Source organism: Tetrao urogallus, assembly GCF_951394365.1.
Source record: "Tetrao urogallus genome assembly, chromosome: 4".
NCBI lineage: Eukaryota > Metazoa > Chordata > Aves > Galliformes > Phasianidae > Tetrao > Tetrao urogallus.
Window position 1 is genome coordinate 24,373,546 of NC_136817.1, and position 17,460 is coordinate 24,391,005.

The window sequence follows — 17,460 nt, forward strand, 5'->3', positions numbered from 1 at the left end:
CAAGAAATCAAACAATAGTTTGCAGTGTAACATGCAGACCCCATAAGACTGAAGTGATCAAAAAGATTTAATGGGCTGTGCTGTGGTTGGCCTGCCCAGCACTCTCTGCAAACAAATAGTGCTGGCAAGGAGATACTGTCTCCTAAATGTTCTCATGAGAAAGGTTTCTGAAGAGATGCTCAGAAGGATTTCTCTGCCCTAAGTTTCTTTCCAAGCGTAGACTTCTCATGATCATTACCTTGAATCATCAAGTTTCATTGTCTTATACTTGAACCTCTCTGAAAAACTAACCACAGTGAACTTTCAATTCATTGATGTAATTTGGCAGGTTGTGTGACTTTTTAGAAGGTTATGTATAGGTTTCAGGTGTTAGTAAGTTCCAGTCAGTTAGTAAGTCCAGGTCAAGATAAAACAGCTCATTAGGGAGTAGGATGAAAAATAAATCAGGGTGCCACGAGGAGCTACAAGATGAATTTTGACACGCACTGAACAGCTATCCACACTGAAAATCTCTCAAGACACCAATATTGATACCTCTATTATTATGAAAAGAAACATTTAGTAACATTTCTTTGGGTTCACACTTTTAATTGTCACCCCAAAATGAACTCTCAATTCACAGTTGACAATAACAAGGCTCAACAGCCCATTAACTTATCTTTGAATTTGAATGGTTTTCAAGAAACTCAAAGTCAGATTCAAGTCTACAGCTGATGTTTAAGATGTACCAGTGTGTCAACAGCAGCGCTGATTTTATTTTAAGCTTGCATTATTCTCATAAAAATTCAGCTAAACTTATGACCTAGCTGAGAGGGTGAGGGATGGAATGTGTACTAAATTAATGCAATAAGCTTGTTGCAGCATTTTTTGCAGGGCAATGACAGAAGTGTCCTGGGAATGAAAATGAATATACTTTCTCTCTTACATCCAAAAAACAAAGTCTTCTTTGTTTCCTTCCACATCATCCTTTATTTCACAGCCAAGTGAAAAATAATGCAAGTGGAAACTTGTGTGGAAGAGATACATAAACTGTTCACAATGGTAAAATAAATCTAGCACTGTAGACAATGTTAGGTAGTGCAAAGATGACATTTATTTTAATAGATATAATTACTGATTATCCTGTAAAAATACCGTCTTCCTAATTTTGTAGTAATTCACTCAGTGTAACACTGTTTTAACAGGAAAATGATCTTTTGAGCCTATCTTGCCGTTAGTGATGAAAATAAATGTATTGTAGGCAACAGACAACTTTGTGATCATGCCATTGGATACACTGCCCCTCCTACATTATACACCTTATAAAGGACAACCTCTGCCAGCGGCTGAAGTGTGGGAGTTACGCCAGCAGCAGCTCCTCACAGACCTCAGTGTGCTCAGTGCTGTAGAAATTAGAAGCTATCATTGCCCCGAAGGGATTAAGGCTTTTGGAAAGTCCAGAGACTATTTCAGCCCTTGCAACAGCTCTTTAAACCATCTGTGCTGAGCCTCCCACTGAGCTGCTCATATCAAGTAGGGTACCAACATATCTTTGTTTTTCCCTCAGCCTTATGTGTAACCAAAGGAATAGCTTTCATTACTCTTTTTGCAAGAAAAATACGTAGAGATAAACAGTAACCAAATATATATATTTATATAATATATATACTAAATAATATATTCATATAATATATATATACTAACCAAATATGTATTTCTCATATGCTCCCATCACACACTCAGAAAATAGAAAAATTCCTGCTGGACAGACTACATGAAATGAAATAGCCAGACAATGCAAGGAGATGGATCTTGCATAATGCAGAGAGTAAGAAGTAAAAATAGTGAAACAATGATTTCACTACCTTTTAGGATATCAGAGAGAATTGTATTGCAATATATCTACTAGGTACACTATATTTAAACAAGATATATTACAATCATTGCCCTTTAATCACACATAGTTTAGAAGATATTACTGGCATATTCTACAGCATTTATAAATTTCACATAAACTTTGATCTTCCAATGAAATTATAATAGATAATAAAATATAGGCCTTATAAAACAGAGATTGACATCCTTTAAAAATAAAATTTAATTCTTCGTGAATGAACTCAGAGAGATTAATTGCCATCTGTGTTTCAGTAAAGTCTCAAATGCTGCAGACAGAGCATCAGAGCAGCCAGGGAGGTAACAGTGAATAGCAGAAGGAGCAATGAACAGGAGCCAATGGGCAAGGTGGACAAGGGCACAGCAGAAGGACAAACAGGGCTCACACTTGTGCAGGCTGGAGTGGGTGGAAAGAGATGCCTAAGCAGCTAAGGAAGCAGAGACAAAATTAAAAAGGTAAAGTCTGTGCCTCTGATGGGACTGGAAAGATACACATTAGGTGAATGCTGAGGCTAGTCCAAATGAGAGGAACAATAAGAAATCTCAAAGAGTTATTCACTAAACGCAGGAGTCCTAAGGATATTACATAACAATACATTCACAGCCATGAAACATTTCTGCTAAAAGACAGCGAGTCAAGATTACAAATTCAAACTGATAGTGCCGTCTTCACAGATTAATGTAGGTTGCTGGATCGAATAAGCTGTTGAATTATGTAAACATAACTTAATAATGAGAAGCATCCTGAAATTAGAAATTTTCTTTTTTTATTTTTATTTTTAACAGAATAATCTAAAATGTACTTCACGTATTATCTGTGTCTGGAAGAGGCTGCTGTAGGGTCCAGACTTGATTTACTCATTACACTGTGTTCTGAAATACTAACAAACACAAACATGTCATCTTTTAATTTGTAATTTAAATCAAGTTGATCTTTTACTTACTTGTCTACTGCTGGGACAATAATCATTCCATATTAAGCATACTTTCTAATTCATTAATCTGAATCTGGATTCTATCCAACCATATGAATGTTAAAATAGCTGTAGTGAAAACACTTTCTTTCACTAGCTGAAGCTGCTGATGGAAGCCATCAGTGCTAACATCTTAACAGGCTGTAGCTGAGTATAGAGTAGACAATGCCAGCAGACAAGTCAGAGGTGAGTGAAAATATTCTTATTGAGTGAGATAAAAGTTGTAGATTCCCTGCTGTGCATTTTTGTGGTGTTTTGCAAATACAAGGATAGAAAAAAATCAACAAGCAATAAGATTAATTGCTGGATGATCATGTCTATTTATAGCACAATTTGGGGAAGAGAGTTTTAATAAAACAGCTAGTAATATTCTTTGAAACTCCTTCAGACAACTGGACTGGTAACTATTGTATCCTATTTTGAATGTATTTCAATATTCAAAATTAGCTCCTGTTAAATACTGTGTCTTTAAGTAACAATGCTTTGGGCTTGAAGAACTTGTTGCTTCATTGGAGTTAATCAGTATTGCTCTGTGATAACAACTGTATTTACAACACACAAACAGATAAACCAAAAAGAACTTTTACCTTTGGCCTTTTAACTCTTCCAAAAAGGAATTACAAATTGTAGGAACTCTGAGGCATTTTAACTAGTCTGTACTAGTCTAATCACAGTAACCTTTCTACCCTCAATGCTGAAGACTGACATTTACCTAGGACATACCAACATATGTATTTATATCTATCTATATATTTATATATTAAAATTAATTAATATTCTTTTGGAACAATCAGCATATCATCTAGGGATATTTTTATTCAACTCCACTAAAATATGACTGCATTACAGACAATTATTTGCAATTAGTAGCAACAGCAACTACAATAGTAGCAACAAACAATTTTTTCTCTGTGACACGTGATCGTCATGTTTCCCAGAAACCTTTATATCTAGATGTGTTCATTTCATGCTGAACATATCACAGAGGTTTGGGTTGGTCTGATCCACCAGAATACCAGGTATTTACGTGGAAGCAGTTTTTCAGGCTTCATATTTCTACTTCACACTTCTCTTCCTGAATTTATAACATAACTTCTCCAAATGCAGATAATGTATTTGGATACTACAGGTGTTGAATAGCACATAATTGCCATCAGCCCATACCCATATTCTCAGTGTGCAATTAAATTCAGGCAATTATACCTATACCCAAGAGTAAAAATAATAATACTATAAGTAAAAGATAAATTCAAAGAAAAATACAACACCATCAAATACAAAGCTAGTTAGATTATCACAGTAAAATTTCTCATTTACAATTATAATTTCTTTATAACTGGCATAGAATAATGAACGTAATCATCTCCATTGGTTAAGATCAGCTTTGCTGTTTTGTTTTTCTCTTCATATTTTGTTTTCTCATCACAAGGAAATAATCAATGCTGAACGCCTTTATGATGATTCTTTCACCCCCTGAGAGACAGGTCCTCAGAGGTTGCTAAGAGACTGAGAAAGCTTTCTGATCTCTCAATCTATCTCAAGATCTCAGTTTTGCAGTGTTTGTTTTGTGGTTGTTTTTGCTGTCGTTGTTGTTTGTTTTAGATAAACAAGGTGCAGAGGGCTATTTGTAAGCAAGAAGTTTCGTATGGGGTCTGCAGAAGTCAAGTTCCAGGGAAGTTTTGGAAAGAGGTGCTTAGCCTGTCCTGCACACCAGCTGGGAACAATTTATTGATGCAAGTTCATGATGCTATTCACTTAAATGGTTTGAGGAAAGAGGTTTTGGTGCTACGAAGCACAGGTTGTTAAGAAAGAGGGGAGAGACAAGCATGGACAGACTTCAGAAGGAAAAGATATAGCCAGCAGGGAAAAAGGAGGATTAACAATTGTATACAGCAGTGAGTAAAAAACTCTAGGTAACACAATACTTGAGGTAAAAAGAGACTAAAATATTCGCAATGTAGAGAAAAGAAAAATGAGACCAGAAAAAATGTCAGCATAGCTCCATAGGGGATTTTTCAGAGATTAATTTAATACAGAATCTAAACTTACATAAATAAAAACTTATATTAAACTGTATAAAATACAGGTGGGAAACAAACATATCAGAGTACAGAGCGTTCAATTAAAGTTTGTGAGAAAATGATAAATGGAGAAAGAAAGAAAAATCAATGAATGATAAGAACAATGAAGGCCCAAAGGTTGTTTTTTTTTTAAATTGTAAGAGAAATGAAATGTACTACACATGAAAACAGTTGACAGAGCTGTATTCTGTCTCTGTTTTCCTGAAATAAGTTTTGTAAATAAGCATACAAACATTTGCTCAATACTGAAGCCAGACTGCTGGGATTATATAATGAAAAGATCACTGCATTGTAGGATGCAAGATGCTCTTGTATTCTACATTTTGTTCTTTTACTCTGAGCAGCAGATAATATCACATATGTTCCCACTGTTTTTAACAGATTCTTTTGTGGTATACAACTACAAAAAATGCAGAATTCTACCTTAAGTCAACCTCCTTTAAAACTGTGATGGTTGCATCCTTCCCAGGAACAGGAAAGTTGAGCTGAGATTCAAGGAGCATTTCTAAAACCAGCAGAGAAATCACAATCTAATGGAATAGTAAAGTATTGCACAAACACTAGGGTAGATAATTATTTACATAAGACCACTCTGCTGACATTCATATGTGCTCATGAACTTCTTATTAGCCTACTTTATGAAATGAACACATTTTTACTGGTACCTCCCCAGTCTTTGAACTATTGTTTCCAAACATATTATAAAACAGAACTGCATAAGCTTGCAATTGATAATCCTGACAGAGCCTTGCAACTTTTTTTTCTTACAGTACAGAGTGTTTAAATGTTCACATTTGTAGAACATCAGTCTTTTGTACAAGAATGAATACACACAGTACTATTATATACTAGGTAGACGACTGAAACATAAATATCACATGATCTAATTCAAATATTTATACATACTGTATTTCATATCAGCTAGCCTTTACTATAAATCTCATTGTAATACCTTTCACAGAATGCCATTAATATTAATGCAATATTAATAATAAAAAGGCTATTGTTAGTTGTACCAATATTTAACTTCTGATAACTGCAAAATCAACACAAATGAAGAAAAACAAAAGATTAGAATAACATCCATTCATTTACCTTCCTAAACTCTGTTTTCAAACAGTATGAGAGCATGGTAGGGGGATATAAAAGCTTCTATGAATGCTGTTCTTTTTCTTCAAATCAAAACAGCTGCACACACATATGTCTTTTATTAAATATTACCCTTTTAATGAATCATGAATACACTCCAACTGACAGGAAGATTATCAGCAAGCTTCAAACCTGGATGCTTCAGAATACAAACCAGGGGCTTTAGTATTTTTAAAAGAAGAATTTTTTTTTATCTGTAAGATGGATTCTGTGGAGCATCCACAGTGCATGCAATACCAAGGATAGTAACAATGGATTTACATATAGTAATTTCATTAGTTTACTACTTGGTATCACAGCTTTAAAGTGAAGTGAATTTGCCATGACCTGAAGTAGCACTAACTGTAGTAGGAAAAGGTTACTGTTCCTACCAGGAAGGTTTCTTCATTTTCTACTCCAAGAGCTTAATTCCCTTGTTTCATGGTCTATGTTTCACAAATATGTGACAGATGGTACTAACTGGCCTTGCACAGTGAAAAGAGAACTGTGAAAATATGCTATTGGGAAATACACCAAATGTATCTTGTGCTGTTGATTGCCTAAAGACTGTCTTCTAGAATTTGCTCCAATCACCAGAAAAATGTAACAATGGGGTTCAAAAAATATATGTTTGACAATTGTCCAATTTCTGCTGACTTTGGAATCTTGACTAAGTCAGTGATAAAGTGAACCAAGTACCCATAGCTTTGTAGATATACTGTCCAGTGCAGGTTATTAAGCTATTAGAGTAACAATTGAATACCGTATCTACCTGAAGTACATTATTCATTCTCCGTGAAGTCTGCATAACTGTTAAACTGACAAAGTATGCAACATAAACCATTGACCTCTTATGGTTAGAATGCTATAAAAGCAGTTTTCAGGATAAATTAAGCTACCTTATATATATAATATTATTTTATATATATATAAACTATTTTATATATATGTTTTGGTTTTTTTTCTGAGAATCTCTTCAAATCACAAGAAACTGAAATTGTCACTCAATATCAATTTTATGGAATTCACACCTCAAACGCAGAGCTTAGAATATCTGTTTTGCCCACAACGCCCTGAAGTAGCTTAAGCCAGGCTGCAAGCCAGTACTTCAGAGACAAAGTTCACTTAATAAAATCCTCATTGATTTTTAGAACATAATGTTTTTAGAACCTATTGTTTTTAGCACATTATAGTCAAAGACCGCTTGTTTGTTTTCCAAATAAGCAATCAAAAGATCATGCATTACTGTAACTCATTGCTCTAAAAGCACTACCTCCTCCCCACTCAATGGCTCTGCAGGATGTCTCCAAGGTCCAAGAAGTATTGACAATGATGTTCCATATTTCAACTTGGAAACAAAAATCACAAATTTGAGGAAATTAATTTCACTGTCTCACATTTAAGGAATTTTAAAACAAGACGCAAAACTCATACTCTTTTTTTTTTTTTTTTTTCCTCCAAATTGTGAATATTTACTACTTATTAATATTCCCAAAGCAGTTTTGGCTGAACCCCCAAGGGCAGATAGCTCAGAGGGGACTTGGGACACTCATTGTAGATCATTAATCAATTCAGGCCTCCCTATGCATCAGAGTGCTGTGTAGGATGTGGGCCACAGGGCTAGTAAGGCTAAACCTCATGTCCAGGGCACATCCCAGTGCCCCAGCCAGGAACAGGGCAGCTGGGGCATCCCCAGGCCTTCAACTGTGAGAGAGAAGGACTGACTGAATTGAGCAGAGTGTGGGAGGTCCCAGAGGAAGCCTTCTGGGGACAGTAATGAATGGCAGTTCCCTCATGGCTCTGATATAAAAATTTTTCTGCTGCTGCTGTGACATGGACATTTCTGAATAGCTTTGTTGGATTTAGGTACTTTGGGTTTTATTTTCAGGAACATAAAGGATGCTTCAGACCTCCTTTGTTTATTCTTTGGAGAGAAGCTGCATCCTCTATAGGGGTTTACTCCTTTTAAATTGCAATGAGTAACTATAAAGAATGCCTTGTGAGCTGTGTTATTTGAGCTCAGAACAAATGCAGTTCTAAGTGTGGCTAAGAAAGCCTTTATCTCTCACCACCTGCATAAGTAGTTCTATGAAAAATATGAATTGATTTTTACACTGAATGGCATTCAAAATCCAGCAGGCCAATAAAAATATAGATAGCAATCATAGGTGTGATGAAACAGAACACACTTCATTCCACTGGGACGTTACCCGCACACATTCATCACTGAGGGACAGACTCCAGGTCAGCTTTGGAGTAGCAGAAACTTTAAAGAGCCAAAATATCTTAAATAGTCTAGAAGTAATTTAGCAGAACACCCCGCTGTATCTTTTCATTCTTATTATTTGAAATCAAAAAAATAAACAACTTTGTTAGATGTCCATTTTTAAGAATGTAGAAACTACACTGCTTGTTCTAATTACACATTTTTTTCTCTGCTTTTTGGTCTTTCAAAGGAATATAATTACCATAGAACTTTTGTATTGCCAATTGTTATTCAATCAATAATTATGACAAAACAATCACTGTTTCAGCATACGAGATTATTTTAAAAGAGTACTCTCCCTTTAAGTATCTGGAAAACTGATAAGCAAACATCTTTGAGAATCACAGTTTCTCCAGTTTAAACAACTTTAAGACATAATTTCAGAAATATCTATCACTATTCAATGAACAGAACTTTTGATCCTAATAGGTCTTCCAAGGAAATAATTAGCTTTAGGATGTATTTAAGTAAATGAACAGATGAAAAAAAAAATCTCATTTACAGTTCCTTAGTCATTTCAGTGAATTGTCTACATTTGAACAATGAGGCTTCCTGACGGATATATTTTCACTTAAGAATTTGACAGAGGGAAGCTGGAAAATTTGCCATGAAGAGAAAGCATTGACTTGTGGCTGTTCCACACTAATGGCTTCCTTAGGGACTAATAAAATAAGTTAGAGCCTAATAAAAAGACTGACCTTTTATTTAGGATAACAATGAACCTTAGCTGCCAAGTTAAGTCAGACCCATTATTCTAAATGACAAGACAAAAAGCTTCAAAGCAGAAGTCACATACTTCCCATGAACCTAATATATTATCATACAAGAACACTTAAATTTCTCAGTACTAAGGAGAATACATTTGTATGCGGTGAAGCAAGACATACTTACTTGGTAAAATTCTCCCTTCTGACTGCTAATTTCAGAAATAATACTGCTCGTATTTTCAGAGAAGCTCTGGGGTGGATGTTGATGATACAGCACCACACAAGATTTCGGATTCATGAAATGCATGAAATGTTGTGAAAATCGTGGCACCAAGTCGGATTGCACAATTTTCTTGTTCAATTTCTTATCTCAAAAAATAGATGTAAAAGCCTAAGAACACAGAAGTCAATAGGACAACTCCCAGTGCTCCTCCAGCCTTTGGGACTTCCTAGGCTGGGTAAGTCTGTTAACTTAATTGAAAAAAACATCACTTGTAGTGCCTTCTGAACTGACACCTACTAGTTTCCTCTGATACCACCTCTTTCTCCATAGCAGAAGAAAGAAACAGTTTATCCTTACATACACTGTGAATCATAGTATCATTAAAGTTGGAAAAGACCTCTAAGGTGGTCTACTACAACTCAACCCATGTCCACTAAACCACATTCCTAAGTGCCACACCTACCCCTTTCTTGAAAGTCTCCAGGGACTGTGACTTCACCACTTGCTGGGAAGTTTGTTCCAATACCTCACTGCTCTTTCCAAGAAATTTTTCCTATTCTCCAACCTGAACATTTCCTGGTGCAGCTTGAGGCCATTACCTCTCACCCTGTCTCTGTTACCTGGGAAAAGAAGCTGATCTGCACCTTTTTACAACTGCCTTTCAGGGAGTTTGTAGAGAGCAATAAGTTCTTTCCCAAGCCTCTTCTTCTCCAGACTGAACAATCCCAATTCCTTCAGCTGCTACTCATAAGACCTGTGCTCCAGATCCTTCACAGCTTCGCTGCCCCTCTTTGGACATGCTAGAGAGGTTCAATGTCCATCTTGCAGTGAGGGGCCCAAAACTAAACACGGTACTCTTGTATTGCTATTTCTAATTCAAGCCAGGATATCATTAGTCTACTTGGCCACCTAGGCACATGGCTGGCTCATGTTCAGCTGATTGCAGACTGATAATCTCCAGATCCTTTTCCACCATGCAGCCACTCTGTCCTAAACCTGTAGCAATGTATGGTGCTATCACTCAATGCAGTGGATGATCAAATCACTTCTTCAAAAAACATTTAAGAAAGAAAAGGCTTAAAGAATTGTGGATAAGATTCTTCAGCTTCAGTAAGGAGTATGAGCCAGACAGGATTTTGGAATTCAAATATCCAAGATAAAAATATTTTAAAGAGGCAACAAGATTATAAAGTTTATTTATAATTTACTTCATTATTAAATATACTTAATTTAGTAAACTGAAGGAGACTCCTGACAAAAGTAGTATTGCAAACTTCATAGAGACTTTCCGGGAACAAGTTTTTCAGGAGTAGCAAAGCATGACCCCTTCAAAACACATGAATTCTAAGAAAACCAGGGGAAACATTTAACACTTCAAGAACTGAAGTTCTGTAGAGCACTTCCTTACTGCATTTATTCACAGAAGTAATCTGCTACATGATACACACTCCTTCTGCATCTATTTGAACTGCAAAGAGGAAAATTTTACACATTTCGGTGAAGACATTTTCACAAATGAAAACAAACGTATTGAAAAGGTCTATTAGTATATGAAGTAATTTTGGTCCTAAATGATATTAAAAAGCATTATGAATTGTTTGTAATCAATAAAAATATCAGCTCTATCAAAATTTTATCCACGAAGCTTATCCAAATTTTCTATGATTTTTATATTGTAACACATTTTCTTGACTCAAATTCATATCCCTCCATGAAATTTTTCAGCCGGTTTAAAAGGAAACAATTAAAAGAAGGTACTAACTTACATAGTAAAGACATCAATAACATCTCCTGCAGCTCTTGTCATCTCGAAGTAGGTTTGCAGAATGTTGACAGTTCCTGAAAGTGCTTCATGTCCACAACCACAGAACAGTGCAACACCAGCATACAGCAGGATGGTAGCAATCAAAGATGCATAGGGAATACCTCCCAGGCATTTGATGCAACACTCAAAGCACCCTACAAAAAAAGGAAATTTTTTTGTTAATATATTATATCAAGGAGAAGAAAAAAGTTGTTTTTTTTTTTTATCTTGAGAAATGCATAAACTGAAGGTGGCAGGCCAAAGACAGATTAGATCAGATATAAAAATCCATCAGTTCAGAAAATCTGTGAGAGGGCACAGGTTAATTCAATTTTTGAGCTTTCTTAGTTGTTATTTGGCCTATTAAGTGTAGACACGGAACATGGAACGTTCAACATTGTATTATTCCTTGTGCAGTTTCATATTTTGATTAAGAGCAGATTACAGAGTCAATTCCAGGTTACACCAATATTCACAACTGTTTCTCATTGGATTTCTGAGAAGAATCCTCAATAACGGGAAAGCCACAGGGAGCATCCAATTCAGTTCCCTCTATCACCATATATTTTTTTCATCTGCAGAGAGTGACAACAGAATTTTTCCACCCCATAGCACCATTTTGAGGATGCAAGCAACTTTCCACATGTCACTAAAATAGCTAATAATAATCGAGGAAGATACCACACTAAAAAGGCACAGATTAAGACACCACTAATAAAAAGGTACAGAATAATTGTAGAAGCTGAATTATTTCCCAACTTATTTTACCCCGTGCAATGTTTCTAGAGTGAGAGCAATTGCCCTTTGATTATACCAGGCCAATCTTTCCTCCATTCATCAAGTTCTAAGCTCAGCTTGGACCAAAGGTTCTCAAGTTTTTGGCACTACCTTGCCTTGCTTAACAAGTAGTTTCACAAATGCAGCAATCTCTCATCCTGTCAAATCTCAGCAATCCCATAACAACTTTCACATCCTGTAAAGCCCTGCCTGTTAATTTTTGGAAGGACAGAAAAGGCAGGAACCTATAGTAGGGAGAGGGCAGACAGAACTGTAGGTATTAAGGAATCTGATCTGTAATGGGAGAAAATCCTGAAGAAAGGCACTGACTCAATAGCTAGAAACTTTATTTTCTCCTAATAATTGCTAGCTTGTGCCACAAAAGATTTAGATGAGAAACAGGGTGAGGCTTATAGATTTTACACAGATGTGTCAGTGATTGCCAATTAAAGATTATATATATGATGTTCAGCAGGTGTCAGTATATTTTAAGATGCTCCCAAAACCTCAGGCTATGCTAAATCATAGGAATGCCAGAGTTACAGTGAAATAGCAACAACGAAAGTGCAAAAAGACATTTTTTAAAAATAAAATATGTCTACCTTACTCAAAGTACATGTAGCATCTACACGTAATTTGTATTTTGTCATGCAGATTCTTGTTTCTTTCTGTCCAGATAATCAGAATAGTCATTTCCTCTGTCTGTTCAAACATTCATTTTCTGCTCTTAATGAACAAATGCCAATCTGTTTATCATATATATATTTAGCAGCTGTTTATACACATCAAAATCTCTGATCAGTTGTCCTGGTTTCAGCAGAGACAGTGTTGATTTTCCTTCATAGTGTCTGGTACAATGCTTTGATTTGGCTTTAGGAGAAAAACATTAATAACACAATGATGTTTTAGTTGCTGTTGAGCGGTGTTGCACAGAGCCGAGGACATTTCTGTTTTCTGAGCTTCTCTTATTGCCTTGCCAGTGAGGGAGCTGGGGAGGCTCACTGAGATTGGAGGGAACAGAACCGGGACAGTTGATCCAAATGGGTCAAAGGGATATTCCATTCCATATGAAATTATGCAAAAACAAACAAACAAACAAAAAAACCCCACCAAACCAAACGTCAAGGGGAGTTGGCCAAGGGGACAGCCACTACTCAAGAAGTGGCTGGGGATCATATGTTAAGTGGAGAGCAACTGCTTTGTGCATCACTAGTTTTGTGTATATGCATACATGACTATATATGTGTGTGTATATATATATTTTCATTGCATTTATCTCTCTCTTCATTTTTTTGTCCTAGCAAATTGTGTTTAGCTGCCTGCCAGGTTAAACAACAATTTAGGCCAGTTTCAAACATACACATATTTTAGTTAAATGGAAACCTCTATTGATATTTTGTAAATACAGATTACCTGAAAAGCAGTGTTTGAACTGCTGGATAATTTCTATAAGAAAAATAAAATAAAAATATACTAAACATACACAAGACATAATCAGACTTCATAAATTAATGTAATTCCCAAATACATATGATGATTTAATTACAACAGAAGCAAAGATTGTTTGAGACTTGTACTTTACAAATTATATCAGCAAATCATCCATCTCCAGTTGCCATAACACATTTGCGTGATTGTAACACTGCCCTCCCTTGCTGAAGGATATATCCTTCTCTCTCTCTACTCATGACACCCTACTGTGCTGACAGGAGATAGATTTCCTTTTCAGCAGCTACACAGGGCTTTCGATGCCAAGAGATCACTTTTTGTCTGTTCAGTGATTGTAAAAGTCCAGAGTTTTATATCTAGGAAATCTGGGTTTTTTTCATTAGTGGGAGGTTTTAAGAGACTAGGAAAACAAATGCTTGTGAAGTAACTAGTTCTGCAAGCAGATAAATTACTCAATCTTTTAAAATTCTCTCATTCCCATTTTCTAAGATTACCCCTAGCAATACCTATAACTACTTCCCCAGAGCTTAAAATCCAACACAAATACTGTTTGTGGATCCTGCACTGGCTAATCTGCTCTCTAATAGGCATAGAAAATAAGAAATACATATTCAAAATATATATATAAATTTTTTTTTTTTTTTTTTTGCAAGGAAGACAGGGAAATAGATATATGTTTGATTGCACAGATTAATGAAAAATGCCCATTGCAATTTTCAGCACAGCATAAGGGCAGAAAAAGCCTTTGGAAATTAGTACTCTATATTTCTCAGCATTGTAAGAAATAGTAATGAGGGAGAGATGACAGCAGAGTGACACTGGGAGTGAAGTACCAGGGCCTGGAATGTTAAAAATGAAAAAGCAAGCTGTACCTAAGCTGTACCTAAGTAAGTGTATTGCTGCATCTCCATGCCCTCCTCCCCCCTTTCCCTTCCAAAATTGGGCTGCTGTAAGTCTTACTTCTGTCTGCCTTGGAAGTTAATTCTGTGATTCTGTGATTTACAGGGACACGTGGACTTCAGAGAGCATTCCTTAATATTGCAGTGGTGTGAGGCAGGGAGGAAGAAAATTATTTCCAAAAGCTTTCTTTTTCATCTTCAGAAACAGGCAACATGGGAGTGAGAAAGCTAAAGAAGTGACAAGATAGGAACAAAACCAGCAAATATTCTGAATTAGAAGAAACATATATTAGTTCTATGAGTATTGTTATCAGGAAACAGTCACCTTTGCACTGCCTCCTGAAGCTGCTGAATCTGACCCACCAGTCCAATGACAGCTGTCACAATCTGACCCCATAAACTGCATCAGAAATCTCATGTAAGTAATATTTCTTTGGCTCTATTACAGTAAAACATATACTACCATGAAATAGCATAGCAAAGTGATATATATGGCATAGCAGAGTGATATATTGTAGTGACTAGTAGAGAATGAGCAAAAATGGATGTAATAAAGTGCTATCTAAATTTTATCAGAAAATCTTTTTTTTTTTAATTGTTTAAATTCTAAAAGGTAACTGAAAAATTTATAATTTGAGAATTAGAAAAATTGCTTCTGTTCCTATCTCACATTACAATTTCTCACATTTGTAAGCCCTTGACAGAAACTTCTACAGCAGTCTATTTTACCAGTTCAAGAATTTGTTGCTGACTGAGGAATCGTCAGAGAATTCCTTTAAACATGTAGCTTTTCAAATAATTGTTTATCCTTTAAGACCTTTCTAATTTATTCAGCTCTTCCTCATGCCTATTACCTTTCTAACTACTTACTTCATGAGTAATGCTGGAGTTTTCAGTGTTGTCAAACCAAATAAAAACTAAAGAAAAGCAGTGTGTCAGGAATAAGGTGTTAAAATGGATATTGCTCATCAATCATACACCACAAAAGGTAATGTGCTGCAAGTTACATTTCCTCTGATTCTTTTTTTCAGCTATTCAGAGTGTGAAAATAGATGTTTAATAACACAACAATAGAAATGCTATTTTAACTAGCAGAATACTATTGAACCAGTACAGAGTATGACTCAGTTGTACCACGTGTGTATAGTATGTGTCTGTGTGAGAGAGACAGTCATTCAGGGCTCTGAACATCATCTTCACAAGATAGAACACACAGCCACAGAAATAATTACTAGGAAAGATTAAAAAAAAGTGCACACTGCTTTGATGTTTGTTCTCCTCTGGAAATAAAGACATAAGTGCTTTCAAACAGTTCGCTCTGCAAAATGAACCTATTTAATCTCAAATATCAGCATTTAGTCTTATTATGATGTTTTCCAATATTCTCCCTCAGGCAAAAGTCTAGATCTGGTGGAACTATATATTTCTACGTAAGCCAGAGGAAGTAATGCAAATTAGCATTCTTCTTTGGAACTTCCAATATGAAGAACTGCATCGATCATATTTTTTGATAAGTCACTGCACAGAGAAATCATAATAACAAAGATGGCAAGACAAGGAATTTTATGTTATGTGGATAAAGTCAAAATCCAAATACCGACTATATTTAGTTATCCAAATAGGGCTTATTAAGGTTGCTTTTCATATATTTACTTTCCAGTCAGCAAAGGTCTCACACACAACCACCTCATCTCCTCTTAGTACAATCCTTACTGTCCATTATCAGTAATTATTCTCAATAAGAGAAAAAACTTCTGCTTTAAAAGGCTTATAAAACTTTCTTTGTACTGTCTTTGTCCAGACAAACCATTCGCAATTCTTCCACTTTATAAAATTTTATTTCTGGCCAGTACATTAAATAAACAGATAGACAGACAGGTAGATGGATAAAAGAGAGATTTAGGACATACCTTCTACCTCATGCATTTGTGAAAGTGAAATTTAGATGAGTGGTATAACCAGATTCAGAATGAAATTATGTTACTATCTTCTAAATAAACTGTTATAGAAAACCCAATCAACCCAGAATTTTATGGAAAAAATAAACACAGAAGAAAAAAACAAACAGTACAGAAGGATCTTTTAGGTTTGTTTCATTTCTCCTTCACAAGATATTTTCAGCTAGAACTTCTACGAGAGATTAGAAATAGAATGTTCAGCAACAAGGAAAAATCATAAAACTCATTTCAAAGGAAAAATGGGGGAAAAATACAATACAGTAGTCTAAAATTAGGGTGTTTGAGATGCACAGATTGAATGCATAAGTGAGGAATCCTCTGGCGACAAAAGCAACATCATTTTATTAACATTTATAAGAGCTGATGTTTTCTTAAGGGACAAAATGATGAAAAAATAGGAATTGAAGAGGCAGAAGTGAAATAGTTGGCCGTTCATCTGACTTGAATTCCAGAAGGTATATGAGAACTTGTCTACAGTCATCACAACAAAAGGAATCAATTATCAACTTAGTTTTTATTTCAGCTCAGTTCTAGTGTTGTTTTATCCTTAGTAGGCTCAAGGAAACAAAACTGAAATAGTGAGCTCTTATTTTCTCTACCTTATACCAATGTAAGAATGTTCTACATTTTTACTTGAAAAGTAAAGGCTCGCAGTTACATTGCTACATACATGCATACATAAAAAAATCTAAATAATATAATACACATTTTAGTATTTTAGATGAACTCACCTTAAATTGCCAGGTGTCACAGTTTTGACAAAGGCTTTAATTAAGTCAAATTTTGAGATATTTTAGTTACAGATTCGAGAATTAAGACCAACTTAAGCCAGTAGTCCAATGCAAACTCGTATGTTCCATAAAATGGAAGATTTTTTTCTTTAGTTTGCAAAGTCTTCTTGTGGAAGCACCAACTTCTTTAAATAGAAAACAATGCACTGGAATTTTTTTTTTTTTTTCCCAATGGGAAAACAGTAGCAGTCACTATTATGACCTTCAAATAACTGCCTTACAAACCCATTTAAGAACACCTTTTTTTTTATTCTGAGTGCTTACACAAGCTGTGAATTTCTTTCTGTTCATAATTATTTTTATTGGACAGTATGGAGCACTGCAGACAATAGAGTGTTTTAATAATACTAGTAGCATAAAACAAATGAAAAAAACAACAAACAAAAGAACTCTCCCTGTCTTACTTACAGTGATAGACTCTGAGTCATGAATAATGGTAATTAAAGTTTAACAAGGACAATAGAATTTGTAATTTTTGTACACTGCTTAAATCATAAAATCTTAGAGTTGCTTCAGTTGGAAGGGACCAAA

General features: G+C 35.3%; 1 protein-coding gene across 1 annotated transcript in view; it reads right to left on the bottom strand.

Moving 5' to 3' along the window:
• The window catches only part of GPM6A (glycoprotein M6A), a gene marked incomplete at both ends in the record, with an annotated part of 91,527 nt that overhangs the window by 15,296 nt on the left and 58,771 nt on the right, over nt 1-17,460 (bottom strand). Inside the window, one exon of the mRNA XM_079534512.1 lies at nt 11,018-11,210. Within this exon, the coding sequence (XP_079390638.1) occupies nt 11,018-11,210 (193 nt within the window). The remainder of the gene's footprint in view (nt 1-11,017; nt 11,211-17,460) is intronic.